Raw genomic sequence first — 23,537 nt, 5'->3', positions numbered from 1 at the left:
GAGAGTGAAACATTTCTGGAGACAAGCATAAAAATTGGGTACGAAGGCCATAGAGAAACAGGAAAGTGCACATGATGCGAAAGCAGCGTTACCTAAGTACTATGTGGGTCAGTAAATTATGTTAACGAATCCTTACGTGCCGAAGTCGAAAACGAAGAAGTTCGCGTCACGATATAGTGCCCTTACCAGGTAATAGAGACGATGTCGCAAGTTAACGTTAAACTGCAGCTTGCCACCCGTTCTTCGATAGTCCATGTAAGCCGAATTCGCCCGTTTGTGGGGGTTAGGGACAATATACCACGTGCGGCCACAGTTTCCGTATTAAAGGGGAGAGTAATGGCGGATGAGGAGGAGGAGAAGGTAAAACCAAACCGAAGGAAACAGGAGAATATGGCGAATCGTCAGTATATGCTAAGACCTGGAGCAGGGATACAGAACTGACATTAAGATTTTCTTTCCACTTACCAACTATGATATAGGGAACCAAAGCCATCAGTATGATCCATTCCTTAATTTATATATGTGACCTACCTTCCTCGGTTTTGCCCCCCAAACACCTTTGTCTTCTTAACTATGTCATTGATCTCTAGATCAAATGACTACCATCCAACATGGTCGTGTTACCATGGAATATATCTTAGATCACGTGAAAAGTTACAGAAATGAGCAGCAGCAGCAGCAACTGCTCGTCCATTGGTTCATCAACATCAGCTGCTTGTTTATTTCTTGTGGTGATCGGAATAATGTATTTCTTGTGATTCTTCATTTTCTCCCGGCGTATTTGTTGATCGAAGAGTCCACGGGTCTACTGCCGGATCATAGTGTCCAACGGGCACAATATTTCGGCACGTCGCCATCGTCATGTGCGCTGACGAACTGAGCTCCTGAGGGCGGGCGGCCTCCATATATCCCCTCCCCCCAAGGGCCGTTCCCTCCGCGGTTCGCGCCCACGGGCGCGCGTCAACAGTCGCGGGAACACAGGGATCGGCTTCTGTAGCAGCGTCGGTGCAGTTACTACGTCCGCCCAGGTCGCCATATCGTTTTAGTTCCCGAGTGTCATCTTCTCAGTGCTGGTTACCATGCCTTGCTAAGATTATAACTGAAATCTCAGTTGATGAGTTCGTCGTTGGTGCGAATTACGTTGGCCTCTCTGACAACGGTGTCCCTGTATTTAGAAGTCTGGGCCAAGATCTTGGTACGCTCATAATCCATCTCGTGTTTTTCGGACAAATAGTGCTCTGCGACCGCCGACTTGCTAGTATACATCAGTCGTGTGTACCTTTGATGTTCTCGACAACGATCTTCGATGGTGCGCACTGTCTGTTCAATATAAATCTTACCACACTGTCAGGGAATCTGGTATACGCCGGCAGACCGCAAGCCGATATCATCTTCCACACTTCCCAATAACGCCCGCGTTTTATTGGGCGGGCAAAAGACGGTTTTAACTTGGTGTTTCTTGAATATGCGTCCGATTTTCCCAGATAGCGCGCCAGTGTACGGAATAAATGCAGTGGCTACTTACTCCTCCGTGACTTTTTCCGTCTTCAAAGGTTGCACTGTAGTGGTGGGGCGGAGAGCGCTTCTAGTCTGCCATTTCGAGTACCCGTTCTTTCTGAATGCGGTTCTGAGGTGTTTCAGCTCCTGGGGCAGACTCTCTGCATTTGATATGCTGCGCGTCCTGTGTACCAGTGTTTTTAGAACCCCATTTCTTTGAGAAGTTTGGTGACAGCTGTCTGCATACACATACAGATCATGTGCGTTTTCTTCCTGTACACACCGTGACCCAATGTGCCCCCAGCTCTTCTCTTGGCCATTACGTCCAGGAAAGGTAATCGTCCTTCTCTTCGGTCTTCATTGACAATTGGATGTTGGAATGTATGGATTGCAGATGTGAAGGAAGTCCAGGAGCTTGTCCCTACCATGGTGCCAGATGACGAACGTGTTATCCACATAACGGAAAAGGCATAGTTCCATTTGGATGACACCAAGGCATCCTCCTCGAATTACTCCATATACAAATTCGCGACCACAGGTGAAAGGGGACTACCCATCGCGACTCCTTCCGTTTGTTCATATTATTCTCCATTGAACAGAAAATACGAGGAGGTCAGGACATGCTTGAAAAGGTCGGTGGTCTTCTCGTCAAATTTCTGCCCAATAAACTCGAATGACTCTTGTAGAGGTACCCTGGCCAGCAATAGAAGAATATTTCACTGACCTACCGGGGAAAAACAACAGACATAACCGGCAATGAGCCATATTTAAGGACCGGTAGCCACCTCGTCAACATCGTCCGTTGTGAGGTGTCGGAGAGACACAGAGCCTGTGTCACTTAGCGCCGTCACCAGTTTGGAGTCGTCACTGCCATCGCAGTCACCGTAATGTTCACCTCTGTAGTGCAGGTCGTCGCCTAGGAGACGCCAGAGTGACGTCGCCGCCATAAATATCGTCAGATGTCTTCAACAGGCAGCAGCCTGTGATGGGAGTCATCACTTGGGGTGCTTTGTTGCAACGCACGGTCGCCATCGTTCTGGGACGCTGGCAGCAAGAACGTCCTGATCAGGAGCCGAGGACCCTGGCCTGCCAACGCCAGACAGCTGCCGCCGTGGATATCTGCTGAGACAAGGCACTGACCTGTTCCACTGCCCCCCCCCCCCCCCCAGCCCCCCCACCCAAAGTCCGCCAGCACAACAGAGGCCCTTGGCGCGCGGTTTTTGTTGCCGCAGTAAGTCGTTCCAATGTCTGAGAACGCTGTCGAGGCAGCAGATTCGATTTACGCCAGAGCAGCTCCAGACGTAGCAGCGGCCACACATGTGAACGTCCGCCGATCACCTCCGTCGCCACAAGGATATTGCTTGCAACTGGAAGCAAACCTCAACCAGAGGCTCACAAACAATGTATTGAGTTGATCAATAAATGTTGTTATTCTGTCATCAGAAGCTATCCGCGGACACATCTTCACCATCCTCTTCCTCTCGATCAGCTGAGAACCCACGTTCGAATCTGGCGACGGGCAGTGAAGTCCTGTGCCTTCTAACACTCCCAGTTTACATATGGTCGTAGGATACCATCGCCGTTAGAAACGTTAATAACCAAGAATGGTAAGACAGGGGAATCTGTTAAGGAGTTCGCAAGAGTGATAAGGGAAGTATGTAGCATGGTGTGCATCTAATACACGAGCACTATAAAAGCAAGAATAAGTAGTGTAACATTTAGCAAGAATGAAGCAATACAAGTGGCCAATGGATAATGTTACCGACTTCGTATTCTCCAAAGAAGAAGACGAAGAAATTGTTTACAAAATATCAAGGATCACATCAACTTGTGGAAAATATGTCACCAGTGAATGCCAAGATCCAGTTGTTGAGTGCAACGTGGGAAGATTGAAACCGTTTTGTGGGAGTCTAGAAGTTAATCCAGGAATTGTACGGTTGGTTGGCTCTGAGCACTATGGGACAACATCTGAGGTCATCAGTCCCGTAGAACTTAGAACTACTTAAACCTAACTAACCTAAGGACACCACACACATCCATGCCCGAGGCAGGATTCGAACCTGCGACCGTAGCGGTCACGCGGTTCCAGACTGAAGCGCCTAGAACCGCTCGGCCACTCCGGCCGGCTGTACGGTTGGAATGGAAGAAAAATGAGAAAAGAGAAGGTGAGTTGGAACGAGCAAGAAGTCTTAAATGTACCGATGAGAGGAAGTCCGTACTCTTTAAGAACGAGGACATCAGAGCAGATTAATCGTTTTTTTTTCTTCGTTGTAAATACACCATAAGGTAGAGTGTAGATGGGATGAACTGCTGCGGAGCACCAGGCAACATTTATGGGGAGAAAACGATTGGGTACATCAGGAGAGAAGATGATGGATTTGTGGACCATAGCCGTGCTACTGGTCAAACCTCAGTGTAAAAGCATTGCAGAATGAGAAGCTCGAAGGTGGAGTTCTATTTGTAAAGCAAAGAGATATGGTGATCACCAGTCACCACTGGGTGATACAGGTTGTGTTTAATGCATGGGAATTGAGGAACGACGTGAGATGACTAGAGGAAGCATTCAACAGTTTCTGGCAGGATGTGGAGTCCTTAAAGGAGTGCTTAAAGGAGTTACGAGGATACATGGGACTTACGAGAAATTGAGGGACGAGACGACATGATCTGGGGATTACATCAGGGTTATTACAAATGATTGAATCGATTTCACAGCTCTACAATAACTTTATTATTTGAGATATTGTCACAATGCTTTGCACACACATACAAAAACTCAAAAAGTTTTTTTAGGCATTCACAAATGTTCGATATGTGCCCCTTTAGTGATTCGGCAGACATCAAGCCCATAATCAAGTTCCTCCCACACCCGGAGCAGCATGTCCCCATCAATGAGTTCGAAAGCATCGTTGATGCGAGCTCGCAGTTCTGGCACGTTTCTTGGTAGAGGAGGTTTAAACACCGAATCTTTCACATAACCCCACAGAAAGAAATCGCACGGGGTTAAGTCGGGAGAGCGTGGAGGCCATGACATGAATTGCTGATCATGATCTCCACCACGACCGATCCATCGGTATTCCAATCTCCTGTTTAAGAAATGTCGAACATCGTGATGGAAGTGCGGTGGAGCACCATCCTGTTGAAAGATGAAGTCGGCGCTGTCGGTCTCCAGTTGTGGCATGAGCCAATTTTCCGCGGGCTACGCGTGAAACTTGCCCGCACGCGTTCAACCGTTTCTTCGCTCACTACAGGCCGACCCGTCGATTTCCCCTTACAGAGGCACCCAGAAGCTTTAAACTGCGCATACCATCCCCGAATGGAGTTAGCAGTTGGTGGATCTTTGTTGAACTTCGTCCTGAAGTGTCGTTGCACTGTTATGACTGACTGATGTGAGTGCATTTCAAGCACGACATGCGCTTTCTCGGCTCCTGTCGCCATTTTGTCTCACTGCGCTCTCGAGCGCTTTGGCGGTAGAAACCTGAAGTGCGGCTTCAGCCGAACAAAACTTTATGAGTTTTTCTACGTATCTGTAGTGTGTCGTGACCATATGTCAATGAATGGAGCTACAGTGAATTTATGAAATCGCTTCAATCATTTGTAATAGCCCTGTAGAAGAGGCTTTATGAACGCAAACTGTGTTTGGAACTGTTGACGACGAGGACATAAGGGGTTTGAGTGACACAGTGAAAGTAGTAAAGTATTGGGTAAAAGGAAACAAGGAAGCAAGTGAAGGGTACACCAAGCAGGTCACAAATTTGGAGAAAGATGTTTTAAATAACACTCAGTTATAAGGCCAGCTGACTGGGGCAGTCATGAATTATATCAAAACGGTATAAGTATCGATGAACTGGAGCATTGAGAGGTAACAAGTCGACGTACAAATATTGGATAACGAAGTGGTTACAGATATTTTATAACAGTTTGTCGAAAGCATGCAGTGCGTTATCGTAATTACGGGGAGCTATGCAACAGGCTGTGGTAAACCTGGGGTAAACCTGTTGCTTACAGGTCATAAGCTGGAGGAGCTCAAGGCAGTGTCCGAAAAGACCTACCATTTCAATTAAAGTTGGTCTTGGAACCTAGCTATAAAAACTTAAGTTTCTATTTTAACCTAGCACCGTGGAAGCAAAGACCGATAGACCAAATACGTACATTTCAGTTGCCTTTCCAGTAGTACAGAACGATGCAGCAGTTGTTACTAATTGCTGAGGACAAGAGCGGGCATGCGGAAATATAAGAGGTGGATTTACAGAAGAGTTACAGAGGTGAAGTTACGATAGTGAGAGATTGTCAGAACTGCTGCGCAGTGAAGTTAATGCTGGGTCAGAAAACTAAAAGGATTGCAAGAGAAGGCCTGAGTTGTACTTGCAGAAGCTTGAATCTCATTAGTTGTGCTCTACGTTAAACAAATTTATAATAGTAGCCAGTTGCTATAAACAGAGGAAGCAAACGGCACCAGACAGGCTAGAGCTAGACGGAAGAGGTTTGCCAGTAAACGTGACATCATGTGAGATAGTGGGACCTACTTACCATCTATTTGACAAAATTATGGGAATTACTCATCTGAGCATTTCGCAGTCTCGGTTGTACAAATATTTGCCAGAGGAACCTATAGAAGTGCTATCAATCGCGAATCTCACTGTACTGAATCAACTTTAGGACCCGATTTAATTCAGTCCATATACAGACTCGTTAACAAGCAGGAGGGGTGAATCGGCGAATCTCCTTGGAGGCATTGATGCAGTATGTGGATCAGTATAGGGGAGAAACAATCTTGACCGATGTCATACCAGGTACTACAGCGACACTTACTCTGCTAAGTGTAGTCCTTGTTTACGTGTAGAAGAAGCGAAACACAAGACGAAGTTCGGTCCCAGCCACCGTCAAAATCACGGTGAACTCGATTCCAAGAGTTGAAAGAGCAGTAGCGGAAAACATAACTTTAAGTTAAGCTCAGTATACGTAATGCATAAGGAAACGTCACGGTAAGAGCAATCTTGAGTAAAAAGCGGACTAGAGCCAATTGGGAAAACGTCCAGGAAATTTGTTAGCCTAGTTTCCATATGGATAATCTAGTTGAAAGTGAACCAAAGGACAAAATCTCGTTGAAGAGGAGGGCAATGTAGCGCACCGACCACATTTGGTAGAAACGCGCAACGTAGGATGTAGTTTTCGGTAGCACCAGCCGCAAGAAAGTGTGGGTGGTTTTTTCCTTTTTATATGCGGTCCGTCACAAATTTTTCTCGTGTGCCAGCCAACCTTTTCATGAGTGGGACTTCCAATCTATGTCGCCAAATATTTGCCGGATGCAAACCAATCTCGGTCTTCCTCTACAGCTTTAGTCTCCACAGCTCCATCTAGTATCATGGAAATTATTCCGTGAAGTCTTAATAGATGTCCTATCAACCCGCCCCTTCTTCTTTTGTCAGTGTTTCCGATATATTTCTGTCTTCGGTGATTCTGCAGTGAACTTTCTCATTTCTTACCTTATCAGTCCACATAATTTTCAACATTCTGCTGAGGCACCAAATCTCAAATGCTCCGATTCTCCTCCGTTCCGATACTGTCCATGTTTCACTGTCATACAATGCTGTGCTCCAAATGTACATTCTCAGAAATTTCTACCTCTAAGTAAGGCCTATGCTTGATATTTGTAGACTTCTCTTAGTCAGGAATCCCCTTAATATCAAAGATAGTCTGCCTTTTATGTCCTTTCTCCGTCCTTCATGGGTTAGTTTGCTGCTTATGTAGATGAATTCCTAACTTCACCTACTTCGTGATCACCAGTGCTGATGTTAAGTTTCTCGCTATTCTCATTTCTTCCACTTCTCATTACTTTCGACTTCCGAATTACTGTCAGCCGTATTATATACCGACTAGACCACTCGATTAAAATATACTGTATTTCCTCCTCACTACCTCTCAGGACAGCAATGTGCCATCAGCGAATCTTATCATTGACATCCTTTCACACTGAATTTTAATCCAACTCTTCATTCTCGATTTTTTTTCGTTATTACTTCTTCGATGTATAAATTGAACAGGAACGGCAAAAGACTACATCCCTATCTTACGCCCGTTTTTATCTGAGCATTTCATTCTTCGTTTTCCAGTCTTGTTATTCCCTCTCCGTTCTTGCAGTTATTGTAACATTACCCATCTTTCCCTGTTGCTTACCTTCATTTTTCTCAGAACTTCAGACAACTTGCACCGTTTAACACTGTCGAACGCTTTTTCTATGTCGACTGGTCCTATGAACATGTCTTGAGTTTTCTTCAGTCTTCCTTCCATTATCAACCACAACATCAGAACTGCGTCTCTGGTGCCTTCACCTTTCTTAAAGCCAAAATGGTCTTAGCTTAACAAGTCTTCAACTCTCTCTTCTATTGGTCTGTATATTATTCTTGTCAGGAACGTGGATGCATGAGATTTTAAGCCTCTTGTACAATATTTCTCGCACCTGTCGGCCCTTACCATCTTCGGAATTGTGTGGATGACGTTTTTCCGAAAGACTGATGGTATATCGCCAGTCTCACATACGACCGTGAATAGTTGTTTTGTTGCCAGTTACCCTAATGATTCTAAAATTCCTGACAGAATGTTATCTATCCCTTCTGATTTATTTGGTCTCAACTCATACGAACCTCTTTTAAATTCGTGCTCAAATACTGACTCTCCTATCTCTGTCCTGTCCCTATCACGTCATCAGACAAATCCTCCCGATTATAGAGGACTTCAGTCTATTCTTTCCACCTGCCCACTCTCTCCTCTGCATTTAACAGTGGAATTCCCATTACACTCTTAATGTTAATCCCCTAGGTTTTAATTGTTTTTGGCTTTTCTACATGCTGACTTAGTACTTCCGACAGTCATTTCTTTTTTGGTTTCTTCATTTTTTTGTAGCCATTTCTCCTTAGTTTCCATGCACTTCCTATTTATTTCATTCCTAAGTGTCTTGTTTACTCCTGAGTATCCCTGAACATTTTTGTATTTCCTTCTTTCGTCGATCAGCTGAAGTTTTCTTCTGTTGTCATGGTTTCTTCGCCGTTACCTTCTTTGTACCTATGGTTTGCTTTCCAGTTTCTGTGAGTGCCCCTTTTAGAGCTGTCCATTCCTCTTCGACTGAACTGCCTACTGAGCTATTCCATATTGCTGTATCTATATCCTTAGAGAACTTCATTCCTTAGCAATTTCGTTTTCCACTTCGTTGCGAACTGATTCTTCCTGACTAGTCTCGTAAACTTCGGCCTACTGTTCATCATTAATAAGTTGTCAATTGAGTCTGTATCTGATCCTGGACATTGGCATGTATACCTGAACTATTATTTCGATATTGCAGTGCCTGTGCTATTCCCAATTACGATGTCTTGTTCGTTTGGGCATACATGCAGGTCCAAAGGAACATTGTATCATGATTCGGAATAACACAGGCACTGCAATATAGTATTTTCCCTCCGACACCGCGCAAGCGGCTTTCATGAAAAATGTCTCCCCTGTATGGGTGTATACATATGGACGTACCAGTTGTAGACACGTAGTTGACGACATTGTGAAGGCCTGAGTCTGGCCATTAATCGTGCTCGGATAACCAAATGAAAAGGCGTCCGCTCGCGATAAGCGGGAAATCCGGGTATGTTTCGTGGTCTGCCATAAATTTTCATTATCGTCATTCCATTATACAGCTGATGGTTATCCATATACGCAAATGCTAATACATGTAATAAACTATTATTGTCGGAGTTGTTTTTCTGTCGATTCTGATGCGAATAAGTCTATTACTGATCTATTCATAGTAACTCACTCTCTGTCTTACTTTTCTGTCAATGACGAATCCTACTTCTATTTTATCATTTTTTGCTGCTGTTGACATTACCTCATACTCTCTGACTAGAAATCCTTGGCTTGTTTCCACTTCATTTCACTGACTCCCACTATGTCTAGATCGAGCTGTACCATTTCCTATCTCAGATTTTCTAGCTTCCCTACAGTGTTCAAGATTCTGACACTCCACGCCCAGACTCGTAGAACATTACCATTTCGTTGGTTATTCGATCTTTTTCTCATGGTAACCTCCCTTATGGTGATCCCCTCCCCGAGATCCAAATGGGAAACTAGTATGGAATCCTTCGGCAATGGGGAGCTTATCAAGAGACTTTTCAATTACATGCCACATGTTCGTGGAGCACAGTCCGACTCTGCATTAGGGCTGTCCGCCCTGAAACCACGGGACTTGGAACATCACCACATCACACCAGCACCATCTCTGGGAAGAAACTTCATGGCCTCCAGTGTGAGGCAGTGGATCACTGTGATTTACGTCACTTGCCTGTCGCCTGCTCACAGTGCGCGTGTGTGAGTCGTGCCACAACACATATGGACACAGCTGGCCAAGACCGCTTGCACTCTGAGTCACTGCTGACATAAGCAGATGAGTCACGAGCCACTGCCCATCTGATGCTGCACTCTGTCAGCATTGCGGGGCGACAATACACAGGAAGTCACTGGATGCCTCAGCCACGCTTCCTTTATTGAGTCACAGTGGGAAGCTGTAACACAGCAGTTTGGATTTTCAGGCTGGCAAAAGTTATGTGATACCCCCTAATATCGCGTCGGACCTCCTTTTTTCCAGCGTAGTGCAGTATCTCGATGTGGTAAGGAGTCAACAAGTCGTTGGAAGCCCCATACAGAAATATTGAGGCATACTGCCTCTACAGCCGTCCATAATTGCGAACGTGTTGCCGGTGCAGGATTTTGTGCACGAACTGACGTCTCGATTACGTCCCATAAATACTCGATGGAATTAATGTCGAACGATCTGGGTGGCCAAATCATTCTCTCGAATTGTACAGAATTTTATACAAACCAATCACGAACAACTGTGGCCCGGTGTAGGTGCACTGCCACCCACACAAATTCCATTGTTGTTTGGTAACACGAAGAGCGTGAATGGCTGCAGATGGTTTCCAAGTAGCCGAACATAACCATTTCCAGAATGAGATGTTCACTCTGCAGCGGAGTGTGCGCAGATATGAAACTTCCTGGCAGATTAAAACTGTGTGCCGGACCGAGACTCGAACTCGGGACCTTTGCCTTTCGCGGGCAAGTGCTCTACCAACTAAGCTACCCAAGCACGACTCACGCCCCGTCCTCACAGCTTTACTTCTGACAGTATCTCGTCTCCTACCTTCCAAACTTCACAGAAGCTTTCCTGCGTGAGTCGTGCTTGGGTAGCTCAGTTGGTAGAACGCTTGCCAGCGAAAGGTAAAAGGCCCGAGTTCTAGTCTCGGTCCGGCACACAGTTATAATCTGCCAGGCAGTTTCATAACCATTTCCAGTTAATGACTGATTCAGTAGGACAAGAGGAATGAAACCATTCCATGTAAACACAGCCCACACAATTATGAAGTCACCACCAGCTTCCACAATGCCCTAATGAAAGCTTTGCTCTATGTTTTAGTGGGTCTGCAGCACACTTGAATCGGCCCACATTTTACTGGGTCACTGTTTTCCAGTAGCCTAGGGTCCAACTGATATCGTCAGGAGCCCAGAGAGAGGCACTGAATGCGATGGCGTGCTGTTAGCAAAGGCATCCGCATCTGTCGTCTGTTGCCATAGCCCATTAACACAAGATTTCCCCGCACATTGATTTCTGCTGTTATTCCAGGCATTGTTGTTTGTCTGTTAGTACTGACAACACTACGGATACGCCACTGCTCTCCACAGTTAAATGAACGCTGTCAGACTCTTCGTTTACTGTGGTGAGAGGTAATGCCTGAAATTTGGTATTCTCGGCAAACTCTTGACACTGTGGATGTCGGAATCTTGACTTCCTTAACGGTTTCCGAAATGGAATTTCCCATACGTCTAGTCCCAACTATCGTTCCGAGCCGGCCGGTGTGGCCGAGCGGTTCTAGGCGCTTCAGTCTGGAACCACGTGACCGCTACGGTAGCAGGTTCGAATTCTGCCTCGGGCATGGATGTGTGTGATGTCCTTAGGTTAAGTCGGTTTAAGTAGTTCTAAGTTCTAGGGGACTGATGACCTCAGAAGTTAAGTCCCATAGTGCTCAGAGCCATTTGAACCATTTTTTTATCGTTCCGAGCTCGAAGTCTGTTAATCCCCGTCGTGCGCCCATAATCACGTCGGAAACCTTCACGTGAATCACCTGAGTTCAAATGACAGCTCTGTCAACGCACTGCCCTTTTATACTTTGTGTACACTACACTACCACCATCTGCATATGAGTATATCTGGATCGTAAGACTTTTGTCACGCCGGTGTATATTAGAGAACAAAATACGAAAGATTTTACAATAAGAGGATACTACATGCATTCTCATACAGAAAACACTCTGAAACTTTAGGTATCTCCAATATTTATGTACATTCAACATAAACCTGCAACATATTCACCCAGTAGGCTGGTCACCTGAGAAAACTGATGAGGACATACTTCTTCCCTTGGAGCACCTGAAGAGGCCAGCAGGCAGGCCCTTCTTTTCGGTCCATAAACGCTGTGGCACTCGTACTGCATCGTGTTCTGGCCCTTCCATGGCTTCCGGTCTGTATTTATTCCTGGAGGACCCAGCAAACCATCCATCCTCTGTTGCTCGTAAGCGTCACATAGCTCCGATGGGGCGAAACAATTATCTCTCGACCAGTCACTGCCTGAAACCCATCAGTTTGTAAATAGTACCATTTTTTAGAAATTACTCTTGATATACTTACACATATTAAAATAAAGTTGTAAAAATGGCCGGAAAACATTCAGTTAATAAACTAAAATGATTGACTTGTACAGGTGATGCTAATCAGCCGAGTTTTCGTACAGTACTTTCTGTTATTGCGTCAACATGCCTCTGTTCGGCCATAACTAACACGTTTCCATCAGTGTGTTGATGTGTAACTACACTGTAAATCAATACCATTGATGCAAGTAGATGGAATAAAAACCGACATTCGTAGGAGTTTCTCCTATTCATCCACACTCTAAGATGTTACCAGTCAAAGCACTATAAGCCACAAGTAACGAAACTGTTTGGTGCAAAAGTTACGAGAAGAAACTTCCAGTTGACATAAATTACGTTTATACCACATATTAGCTGTATAACAGTACAAAATTATTCAGATTAGAAATGTGTATACTACGTCAGACTCGTTCAATTCAAGGTGATGCAGAAAGCACAAATGCTCGAGTTAGAGATTGCAAAATTCGAGAAGTACCTTAATATTTTTTCTAGGAACCCTTCTTCCACACAAATTGCGTACACATCTACAAAGCATCAACAATGACTTCATTGTAGATTAATAGCCGACTAACCATAACTTAGACATGTTCAGTAGGCAACAATTGAGGCGACTCTATAGGCCAGAGAGGTACTTTACGGAGGAAATAAAACCTATGAATTCCCATACTGACACTTGAACGGGTAACTGAATGAGAAGCTTCCTCATGTTCGTTACGGAAGTACATCCATTCCCGCAGCCTTGTTCCTGAAAATGGAACCTTACAGATTAAAAATCAACAGCTTTTATTCAATAGCACCATAAACACAGCTGAGAGGATAAAGAAATAAAAATGATGGAATAAGTAGTATTTACGGTCTTTATAGGACACGTTACAACCATTTTCTATCGTTATGCATGCAACAAGGGAAGTATTGTTACCAAAGAATCCTCACACGTTCCGTGCCATACACGACGGCAAATTCTTCTGAAGCAGTTTGACATGCAGAGTGCCTGAAAGAACGCTAATATCTAGCGCTCCCTGGCCTACATACCGCTCATCGGTTTCCCTGTGTAGCATCTAACAGTGATCCAAATCGTCACACTTAAAATTTTTCTTCAATGTTACTTAAACAAATCAAGCTACCAGTTTGCGCTAGGGTCTAACACGTAGTCAGTCATCAATGTAGGGTAGGTCGAAACGGCGTTCTTCTGAAAACACTAAACACAAGTCACTGTGCTCTAGCGCCTAGCCGACAAAGTAAGCCGAGATATTCTTTCTTTTTTGGAGCCATTCAAACAAAGTTACTTTCATTCAGTGCTTCGGTCACATTGTATGGTTCAGCAGACGCTAGTCGCTGCGTGTAGCCTTGTTCCATTTACGCTTTCACAGATGCATTATTGTCGTATATGAATACTATGTTGGAATAATGACGCTGTAGGACCATGTGAGAGGATGTCGAGAATGATAATTGAGAGGCTGATTAACTTCTGTGAGATTCAGCAGCATACTGTTACGGATGATCAGCTCCAGACAAAGAAATTCATTAATATAAATTGTCACATCCCTCAACAAACCAAAAATGTATTGTAGGATTATGTAATAGTGCAAAGACAGAGAGGGATTAAGGTACAAGACGTAAGAAAAAATTAGGAACACATTGTAACTTCGATCGTTGCATAATTACTTCAAAAACTGATTTCCCAATCAAAACCAAGATAAAACAAAAGGAGGAGGAGAATGTTGGAAACGTAACTATAGAGAATTCAAAATATATTATACACTCCTGGAAATGGAAAAAAGAACACATTGACACCGGTGTGTCAGACCCACCATACTTGCTCCGGACACTGCGAGAGGGCTGTACAAGCAATGATCACACGCACGGCACAGCGGACACACCAGGAACCGCGATGTTGGCCGTCGAATGGCGCTAGCTGCGCAGCATTTGTGCACCGCCGCCGTCAGTGTCAGCCAGTTTGCCGTGGCATACGGAGCTCCATCGCAGTCTTTAACACTGGTAGCATGCCGCGACAGCGTGGACGTGAACCGTATGTGCAGTTGACGGACTTTGAGCGAGGGCGTATAGTGGGCATGCGGGAGGCCGGGTGGACGTACCGCCGAATTGCTCAACACGTGGGGCGTGAGGTCTCCACAGTACATCGATGTTGTCGCCAGTGGTCGGCGGAAGGTGCACGTGCCCGTCGACCTGGGACCGGACCGCAGCGACGCACGGATGCACGCCAAGACCGTAGGATCCTACGCAGTGCCGTAGGGGACCGCACCGCCACTTCCCAGCAAATTAGGGGCACTGTTGCTCCTGGAGTATCGGCGAGGACCATTCGCAACCGTCTCCATGAAGCTGGGCTACGGTCCCACACACCGTTAGGCCGTCTTCCGCTCACGCCCCAACATCGTGCAGCCCGCCTCCAGTGGTGTAGCGACAGGCGTGAATGGAGGGACGAATGGAGACGTGTCGTCTTCAGCGATGAGAGTCGCTTCTGCCTTGGTGCCAATAATGGTCGTATGCGTGTTTGGCGCCGTGCAGGTGAGCGCCACAATCAGGACTGCATACGACCGAGGCACACAGGGCCAACACCCGGCATCATGGTGTGGGGAGCGATCTCCTACACTGGCCGTACACCACTGGTGATCGTCGAGGGGACACTGAATAGTGCACGGTACATCCAAACCGTCATCGAACCCATCGTTCTACCATTCCTAGAGCGGCAAGGGAACTTGCTGTTCCAACAGGACAATGCACGTCCGCATGTATCCCGTGCCACCCAACGTGCTCTAGAAGGTGTAAGTCAACTACCCTGGCCAGCAAGATCTCCGGATCTGTCCCCCATTGAGCATGTTTGGGACTGGATGAAGCGTCGTCTCACGCGGTCTGCACGTCCAGCACGAACGCTGGTCCAACTGAGGCGCCAGGTGGAAATGGCATGGCAAGCCGTTCCACAGGACTACATCCAGCATCTCTACGATCGTCTCCATGGGAGAATAGCAGCCTGCATTGCTGCGAAAGGTGGATATACACTGTACTAGTGCCGACATTGTGCATGCTCTGTTGCCTGTGTCTATGTGCCTGTGGTTCTGTCAGTGTGATCATGTGATGTATCTGACCCCAGGAATATGTCAATAAAGTTTCCCCTTCCTGGGACAATGAATTCACGGTGTTCTTATTTCAATTTCCAGGAGTGTAGTTGAAGAAAGAGATGGAGGGAAAGGTTCGAGAAGGCCAGGTAGGTTTTAGGATTGAAAGATCTTTTATGGATCATAATTTTAGCCTTTGACTGATAAGTGAGACGGATTTAGAAAAAGCGTATAAATCTGTACGCATTTACGCACTATGGGAAGCGACAGAGTATATAGGTGTAGAAGCACAGCAAATACCCCTTATTTGGAGAGTATACTACCAATGATACACAGTAGTTAAAGTAGGGAGGAAGCTAGTCGTGTGAAGTTAGCACCCTTTTTTTCAGAAATATATATTTTTTTCAGAGTTCTTGATAGATATGAAATAGTTCTAGAGTTCTTTGTACAAAATTTCAATAGTTCTGCAGAATTTAGCGAAGAAAACAACAATACTCGAAAAAATTTTCGTACCCAAATCATTCTTTGTCAATTTCCGCAAAATGTAAATAAGTATGACAGTACTGAGCACAGTTCTGAATAGAGCTCCAAGAGTTCTATCGAAAATCCCAGTAACATTTTTTTGTGCAGCTAATAGTTTACGAGATAATTGCAATTTAAGGAGAAAATTCTTTCACTTACTGTGAAGTTGGCACCCTTTTTTTCAGAAATTTATATTTTTTTCAGAGTTCTTGACAGATATGCCATAGTTCTAGAGTTCTTTGTACAAAATTTCAATAGTTCTGTAGAATTTAGCGAAGAAAACAACAATATTCGAAAACATTTTCGTATCGAAAACATTCATTGTCAATTTTCGCAAAAATTAAACTCGTACAACAGTTCTGAGGACGGTTCTGAACAGAACCCCAAGAGCTCTATCGAAAATGCCAATAACATTTTTCTATGGCTATAATAGTTTATGAGATAAATTGATTTAATGTGGGACACACTTTCTCTACAGAAAATATAAATATATTCGTACAACAGTTCTGATGACAGTTCTGGACACCACGTGAAGAGTTCTATCGAAAATCCTGGTAGTATTTTTTTGTGCAGGTAATAGTTTAAGAGGAAATTGCAACATAATTAAGAACTCTATAAGAGCTCCCACTGTGAAGCTGGCACCCTTTTTTACAGAAATATATATTTTTTTCATAGTTCTTGATAGATAATCCATAGTTCTAGAGTTCTTTGTACAAAATTTCAATAGTTCTGGAGAATTTAGCGAAGAAAACAACAGTACTCCTAAAAATTGTGGTATCGAAACGATTTTTGGTCGATTTTTGCAAAAAGTAAATTCGTACAACAGTTCTGAGGACAGTTCTCAACAGAGCCCCAATAGTTCTATCGAAAATACAAATAACATTTTTTTGTGCAGCTAATAGTTTGCGAGATAATTGCAATTTAAGGAGAAAGTCTTTTCACTTACTGTGAAGTTGGCACCCTTTTTTTCAGAAATGTACATTTTTTTCAGAGTTCTTGATAGAAATGCCATAGTTCTAGAGTTCTTTGTACAAAATTTGAATAGTTCTGCAGAGTTTAGCGAAGAAAACAACAATACTCGAAAAAATTTTCGTATAGCAAACATTATTTGTTAATTTTCGCGATAAGTAAATTCGTACAACAGTTCTGAGGACAGTTCCGAACAGAACCCCAATAGGTCTACCGAATATCCCAATAACAGTTTTTTGTGCAGCTAATAGGTTACGAGATAATTGCAATTTAAGGAGGAAACCTCTTCACTTACTGTGAATTTGGCACCCTTTTTTTCAGAAATGTACATTTTTTTCAGAGTTCTTGATAGAAATGCCATAGTTCTAGAGTTCTTTGTACAAAATTTGAATAGTCCTGCAGAATTTTGCGAAGAAAACAACAAAATTCGAATAAATTTTCGTATCGAAAACATTCTTTGTCAATTTTCGAAAAAAATAAATTCGTACAACAGTTCTGAACAGAACACCAAGAGCTCTATCGAAAATCCTAATAACATCTCTTTGTGGCGGTGATAGTTTATACGGTAACTGTTTTGATGGAAGACCTACTGTATCCACAGAAAAAAATTAAATCTTGCAACAGTTTTGATGAACAGTTCTGGATAACACCCCAAGACATCTATCGATAATCATAACAACATTTTTTGTGGTTATAATAGTTTGTAAGATAATTGATTAATTGTGGGGCTCACTTACTCTAAAAAAAAATTATGTCTATTCGTATGCTCTGATGACAGCTCTGGATAGCAATGTAAGAGTTCTATCGAAAATACTGGTAACATATTCTGTGCAAGTGTATTGATTACATAGTGTATTGTTTAGTGTATCCTGAAGAAGAGTTGTTGACGGACCTGTACATCACAGCCTGTAGTTTTTACTGGTACTTTGAAATTTAATAATGCAAGACTGTCAATAGATTCAGGAATGAAACTTTTATCAAAGAATTGGTATATTGTGAGCTCCAGGTGAAAAAAATTGTAAATCTCTGGAATACACTGTGCAGTGAATATTGATGTTTTCTTACATACTGAATTACACGTAAATGTTATTTTAGGTTCAATGTACTTAACGCTATTCCAAATAGAAGATAAAAAACAAATTTTATTCTTTGAATTATTACATTGTTGAAACAGCAAACCAGTAATATTTACGTTTCATGTTTTGATTATTTAAAAAAAATGTATTTTAAGAGTAAATTTTTTCTCCTAATGATTTAAGAACATAATATGAGATACTGCAGCTTAAAATACTTAATCCATTGTTGAATAATGTGATTCAGTGTGTATGCAAGCACTATATTATTATTCATCCATAGCTTTGTTTATGTAGCTTTAATAGTGGATGAGATACCGGTAACAGTATCTCGGTATGCAAACACGTTGATTACAGAAAACTGAAACTAAAGATTTGTATCTTTTGTATCTTTGTATCTGCTTATCACTAGGCCGCTAATTTAGTCTAGTACTGAGTGATAAAGGAGCTCAGAGTGTTTGAATGACATTGTTTCTCAAGTATTGTACATTAATATAGCGGTGTATTGGTGTCCATCAAGTAAGTTGCATAGTAACCACGCCAACCGCACTCCACCAGAGCTCATTGTACCTCTGGTGCGCTTCTCGACAGGTGTGACACCACCTGGTTAGTGGCGTGTGTGAATGTATCTGCCCTCTCAGCCATCTGTTTTGCACTGACGAGCCTTCTCTCTTTGAATCATCTAAGCGTGCACATCCCACGCTTCCACCTACAGTTACTACAATCAGTCTTAAGAAGGTGTACCGGCATTTGTACAGTGCTGAACATTTAGACTTTTTGTATTTAGTAGAATATATATCCGGATTTTCGGTTATCCGGATTACTTCCGGTCCCACATAGTCCGGATAAAAGAGCTTCTTGTGTACCGCACTGCACAAAGTAACATTGTTTATGTCTCACATAATTCCAAAATAAAGGTGAGAATTTACGATCCGTCCTCATAGCTGTACTTCTAGCAGTACCTCATCTCCTGCTTTCCCAATTTTGCAGAAGCTGTCCTACGAAAATTGCAGAAGTAGCACTCCTGGTAGAAAGGATATTGTGACGATGTTCCTTCGTCACAGCCTGGGGTTAGAGACCCGGCCCAGTACACAGTTTTTATCTGCCAGTAAGTTTTACATTGGCGCACACCCACTGCAGAGTGAACACACAATCTATTTCATAATCTATTGGCACCATAAAAATGTTATTAGGATTTTTAAAAGAACTCTTTCGGTGCTATCCAGAAAGGGTTGTGCCAATTTATTATAATGTAGACCAAGTGGATCTCTCGTAAATGATATTATCTCATTAATTGTTATCCCCACAAAAAATGTTATTACAGTTTTCGGTAGAACTCTTAGGTTCCTATTAAGAAATGCCATCAGACCTTTTTTACGAATTTATTACTTTTACATGACAAAAGTGAGTCTCACATTAATTATCTCATATAATGTCATCGTCACGAAAAATGTTGTTATAGTTTTTGGTAGAACTCTGTAGGTGCTATTTAGAACTGTCATCAGAACTATTCTACGAATTTTGTTTTCATAGGGAAAGTATGAGATTAAAACAATTATCGTATAAACTATTATCGCCACAAAATTGTTTTTATCAGTTTCAATACAACTCTTCTGGTGCTATCGAGAAATGCCAATAGAACTGTTATACAAATTTATTTTTTCCAAACTGACAAATAATTTTTTACTATACCAAAATTTTGCCCAGTTATTGTTTTCTACCCGAAATTCTGCAGAACTTTTCGTGTTTTGAGCAGGGAAATCTAGAACTATTGCATACATATAAAGAACTATTAAAAAATGTATATTTCTCGTAAAAGGGGTGCCAACTTCACGGGAAATGCTCATAAGCATTCCTTATTAAATGCAGTTACTACGTAAACAATACACTTGCACAGAATATGTTACCAGTATTTTCGATAGAACTCTCACATTGCTATCCAGAGCTGTCATCAAAACATACGAATAGACATAATTTTTTTTTAGAGTAAGTGAGCCCCACAATTAATCAATTATCTTACAAACTATTATAACCACAAAAAATGTTATTATGATTATCGATAGATGTCTTGGGGTGTTATCCAGAACTGTTCATCAAAACTGTTGCAAGATTTAATTTTTTTCTGTGGATACAGTAGGTCTTCCATCAAAACAGTTACCGTATAAACTATCACCGCCACAAAGAGATGTTATTAGGATTTTCGATAGAGCTCTTGGTGTTCTGTTCAGAACTGTTGTACGAATTTATTTTTTTCGAAAATTGACAAAGAATGTTTTCGATACGAAAATTTATTCGAATTTTGTTGTTTTCTTCGCAAAATTCTGCAGGACTATTCAAATTTTGTACAAAGAACTCTAGAACTATGGCATTTCTATCAAGAACTCTGAAAAAAATGTACATTTCTGAAAAAAAGGGTGCCAACTTCACAGTAAGTGAAAAGACTTTCTCCTTAAATTGCAATTATCTCGCAAACTATTAGCTGCACAAAAAAATGTTATTTGTATTTTCGATAGAACTATTGGGGCTCTGTTGAGAACTGTCCTCAGAACTGTTGTACGAATTTACTTTTTGCAAAAATCGACCAAAAATCGTTTCGATACCACAATTTTTAGGAGTACTGTTGTTTTCTTCGCTAAATTCTGCAGAACTATTGAAATTTTGTACAAAGAACTCTAGAACTATGGATTATCTATCAATAACTCTGAAAAAAATATATATTTCTGTAAAAAAGGGTGCCAGCTTCACAGTGGGAGCTCTTATAGAGTTCTTAATTATGTTGCAATTTCCTCTTAAACTATTACCTGCACAAAAAAATACTACCAGGATTTTCGATAGAACTCTTCACGTGGTGTCCAGAACTGTCATCAGAACTGTTGTACGAATATATTTATATTTTCTGTAGAGAAAGTGTGTCCCACATTAAATCAATTTATCTCATAAACTGTTATAGCCATAGAAAAATGTTATTGGCATTTTCGATAGAGCTCTTGGGGTTCTGTTCAGAACCGTCCTCAGAACTGTTGTACGAGTTTAATTTTTGCGAAAATTGACAATGAATGTTTTCGATACGAAAATGTTTTCGAATATTGTTGTTTTCTTCGCTAAATTCTACAGAACTATTGAAATTTTGTACAAAGAACTCTAGAACTATGGCATATCTGTCAAGAACTCTGAAAAAAATACAAATTTCTGAAAAAAAGGGTGCCAACTTCACAGTAAGTGAAAAGATTTTCTCCTTAAATTGCAATTATCTCGTAAACTATTAGCTGCGCAAAAAAATGTTACTGGGATTTTCGATAGAACTCTTGGAGCTCTATTCAGAACTGTGCTCAGAACTGTCGTACTTATTTACATTTTGCGGAAATTGACAAAAAATGATTTCGAAGCGAAAATTTTTTCGAGTATTGTTGTTTTCTTCGCTAAATTCTGCAGAACTATTGAAATTTTGTACAAAGAACTCTAGAACTATTTCATATCTATCAATAACTCTGAAAAAAATATACATTTCTGAAAAAAAGGGTGCCAACTTCACAGTAAGTGAAAAGATTTTCTCCTTAAATTGCAATTATCTCGTAAACTATTAGCTGCACAAAAAAATGTTACTGGGATTTTCGATAGAACTCTTGGAGCTTTATTCAGAACTGAGCTCAGAACTGTCATACTTATTTACATTTTGCGGAAATTGACAAAGAATGTTTTCGATACGAAAATTTTTTCGAGTATTGTTGGTTTCTTCGCTAAATTCTGCAGAACTATTGAAATTTTGTACAAAGAACTCTAGAACTATTTCATATCTATCAAGAACTCTGAAAAAAATATACATTTCTGAAAAAAAGGGTGCTAACTTCACACGACTGAGGAAGCTGACTTAACCATTCCAGACACCAATATGGCTTAGACAGGGGTGCTGTAGGTCGCTGACCATATTCAACATATATATATATATATATATATATATATATATATGTATATAGGGAGTGAGTCACTAACTATTGCCACCTAGAATAACTACGAAAATATGATAGTAGCTGAGGAGTTTGTGGGACAAATGTTGCGTGGGGCAACGGGCGCCACAATATGACGTTGGTTTCTTGTTGCTAGGTGGGGTCGTGTCAGAAATATGAAGGTCAACTTTGGTTTTTAAAGAGTATGTTATAGTTTGGTACTTATTTTCTGACAGCGGCTATCGAGGCGAATCCAGTGACGTGTAACAGTGACGTCTTTCACGGTCAACGAAGTTAAAAAGGTGGCATGAACGTCCATATACAGAAGTGAAGACCATTGGTATCAACGCAGTGCTGGAATCTTCTTATCATTGATTGAGTGGTATTCCTTATCACTTCGCCACTTATCGAAGCACATGTTCTGACAATTTTCTCTCGTGTATCGTGCATGTATGAAATATTCTCTGAATATGGCGTATCCATCTAACGTGCCATTGTCATGTAAACATCATTTGACGGTTTCTCAATACAACACTAACAGGAAACGTAAGACTAGTATCGTCGAATCAAGCGGATGTGAATGATGTATTCCTTCGAAGAACAAGTCGTTATGCTTCTCATTTACGGAGAATGCCAACGAAATTCATTGAGAGCTAAAGACTTACACGCTGAAAGATACTCACCCCACACGTCGTACATTTAAATATGTGTGTGATAAATTGAGAACAACTGGATCTTTAACGCATCGGAAACATGACCGGAAAAGGAAAGTCACTAACGAGGAATTGGAAATTGGTACTCTTGCCACTGTGGTTCGAGATCCTTGTGTCAGTTCGCGTCAAATCACGAGGGAATATGGCATTAGCCAGAGTAGTGTTGTTCGTGTTCTGCATCGCCATAAATATCATCCTCATCATATCAGTTGCTACCAAGAGTTAACTGGTACAGATTGTATGCATAGCATTGAATTCAGCCAATGGGCTCAACTTCAGATTCAGAGCTATGACACATTTATTAATTTGATTTTATTTACTGACGAGGCTGCATTCACGAACGATGGAAATGTTAATTTGCGTGACATGCATTATTGGGCAACTGAAAATCCAAGTTGGTTGCGGCAAGCTGCACACCAAAAACCGTGGTCGGTGAATGTGTGGTGTGGGATTCTGGAGGACAGAATTATACGCCCCTATTTCATTGAAGGAAATCTTAATGGTAGGAAGTACACCACATTCTTGCTAGGAACATTAGGTCTGTTATTGGAAGAAATACCTGTAGGAACAAGGAACAGAATGTGGTATCAACACGATGGGTGCCCGGCACATTTTTGGCTGATGGCTAGAAATGAGTCGCAGAGACAATTCCCAAATAGTTGGATTGGACGCGGAGGGGATGCGTCGTGCCCGGCTCGTTCGCCAGACTTGAAGCCTCTGGATTTTTTCTTGTGGGAATTCGTAAAAGATATTGTTTATAAAGACGTTCCAACTACACGTGAAGATATGCGAGAGAGATTTGTCATAGCATGAGCTTCGATAAGTGACAGTGTGATAAGGAATACCACTCAATCCATGACAAGGAGATTGCAGCACTGCACTGATATCAATGGTCATCACTTCGAACATCTTCTGTAAATGGAAATTCATGCCACCTTTGTGACCTTCCTTGACCTTCAAAGACCTTACTGTTACACATCATTGGATTCGTCTCGATAGCCG

At 42.2% G+C, this 23,537-nt stretch overlaps 1 protein-coding gene across 1 annotated transcript in view; it reads right to left on the bottom strand.

The window, feature by feature from the left end:
- The window catches only part of LOC126162421 (complement component C1q receptor-like), a 55,892-nt gene that overhangs the window by 18,066 nt on the left and 14,289 nt on the right, over nucleotides 1-23,537 (bottom strand). Inside the window, exon 2 of the mRNA XM_049918925.1 lies at nucleotides 11,922-12,160. Coding sequence (XP_049774882.1) covers nucleotides 11,922-12,160 — 239 coding nt within the window. The remainder of the gene's footprint in view (nucleotides 1-11,921; nucleotides 12,161-23,537) is intronic.

This window comes from Schistocerca cancellata, chromosome 1 (assembly GCF_023864275.1).
Source record: "Schistocerca cancellata isolate TAMUIC-IGC-003103 chromosome 1, iqSchCanc2.1, whole genome shotgun sequence".
Classification (NCBI taxonomy): domain Eukaryota; kingdom Metazoa; phylum Arthropoda; class Insecta; order Orthoptera; family Acrididae; genus Schistocerca; species Schistocerca cancellata.
This window is presented reverse-complemented; position numbering and strand designations above follow the sequence as displayed.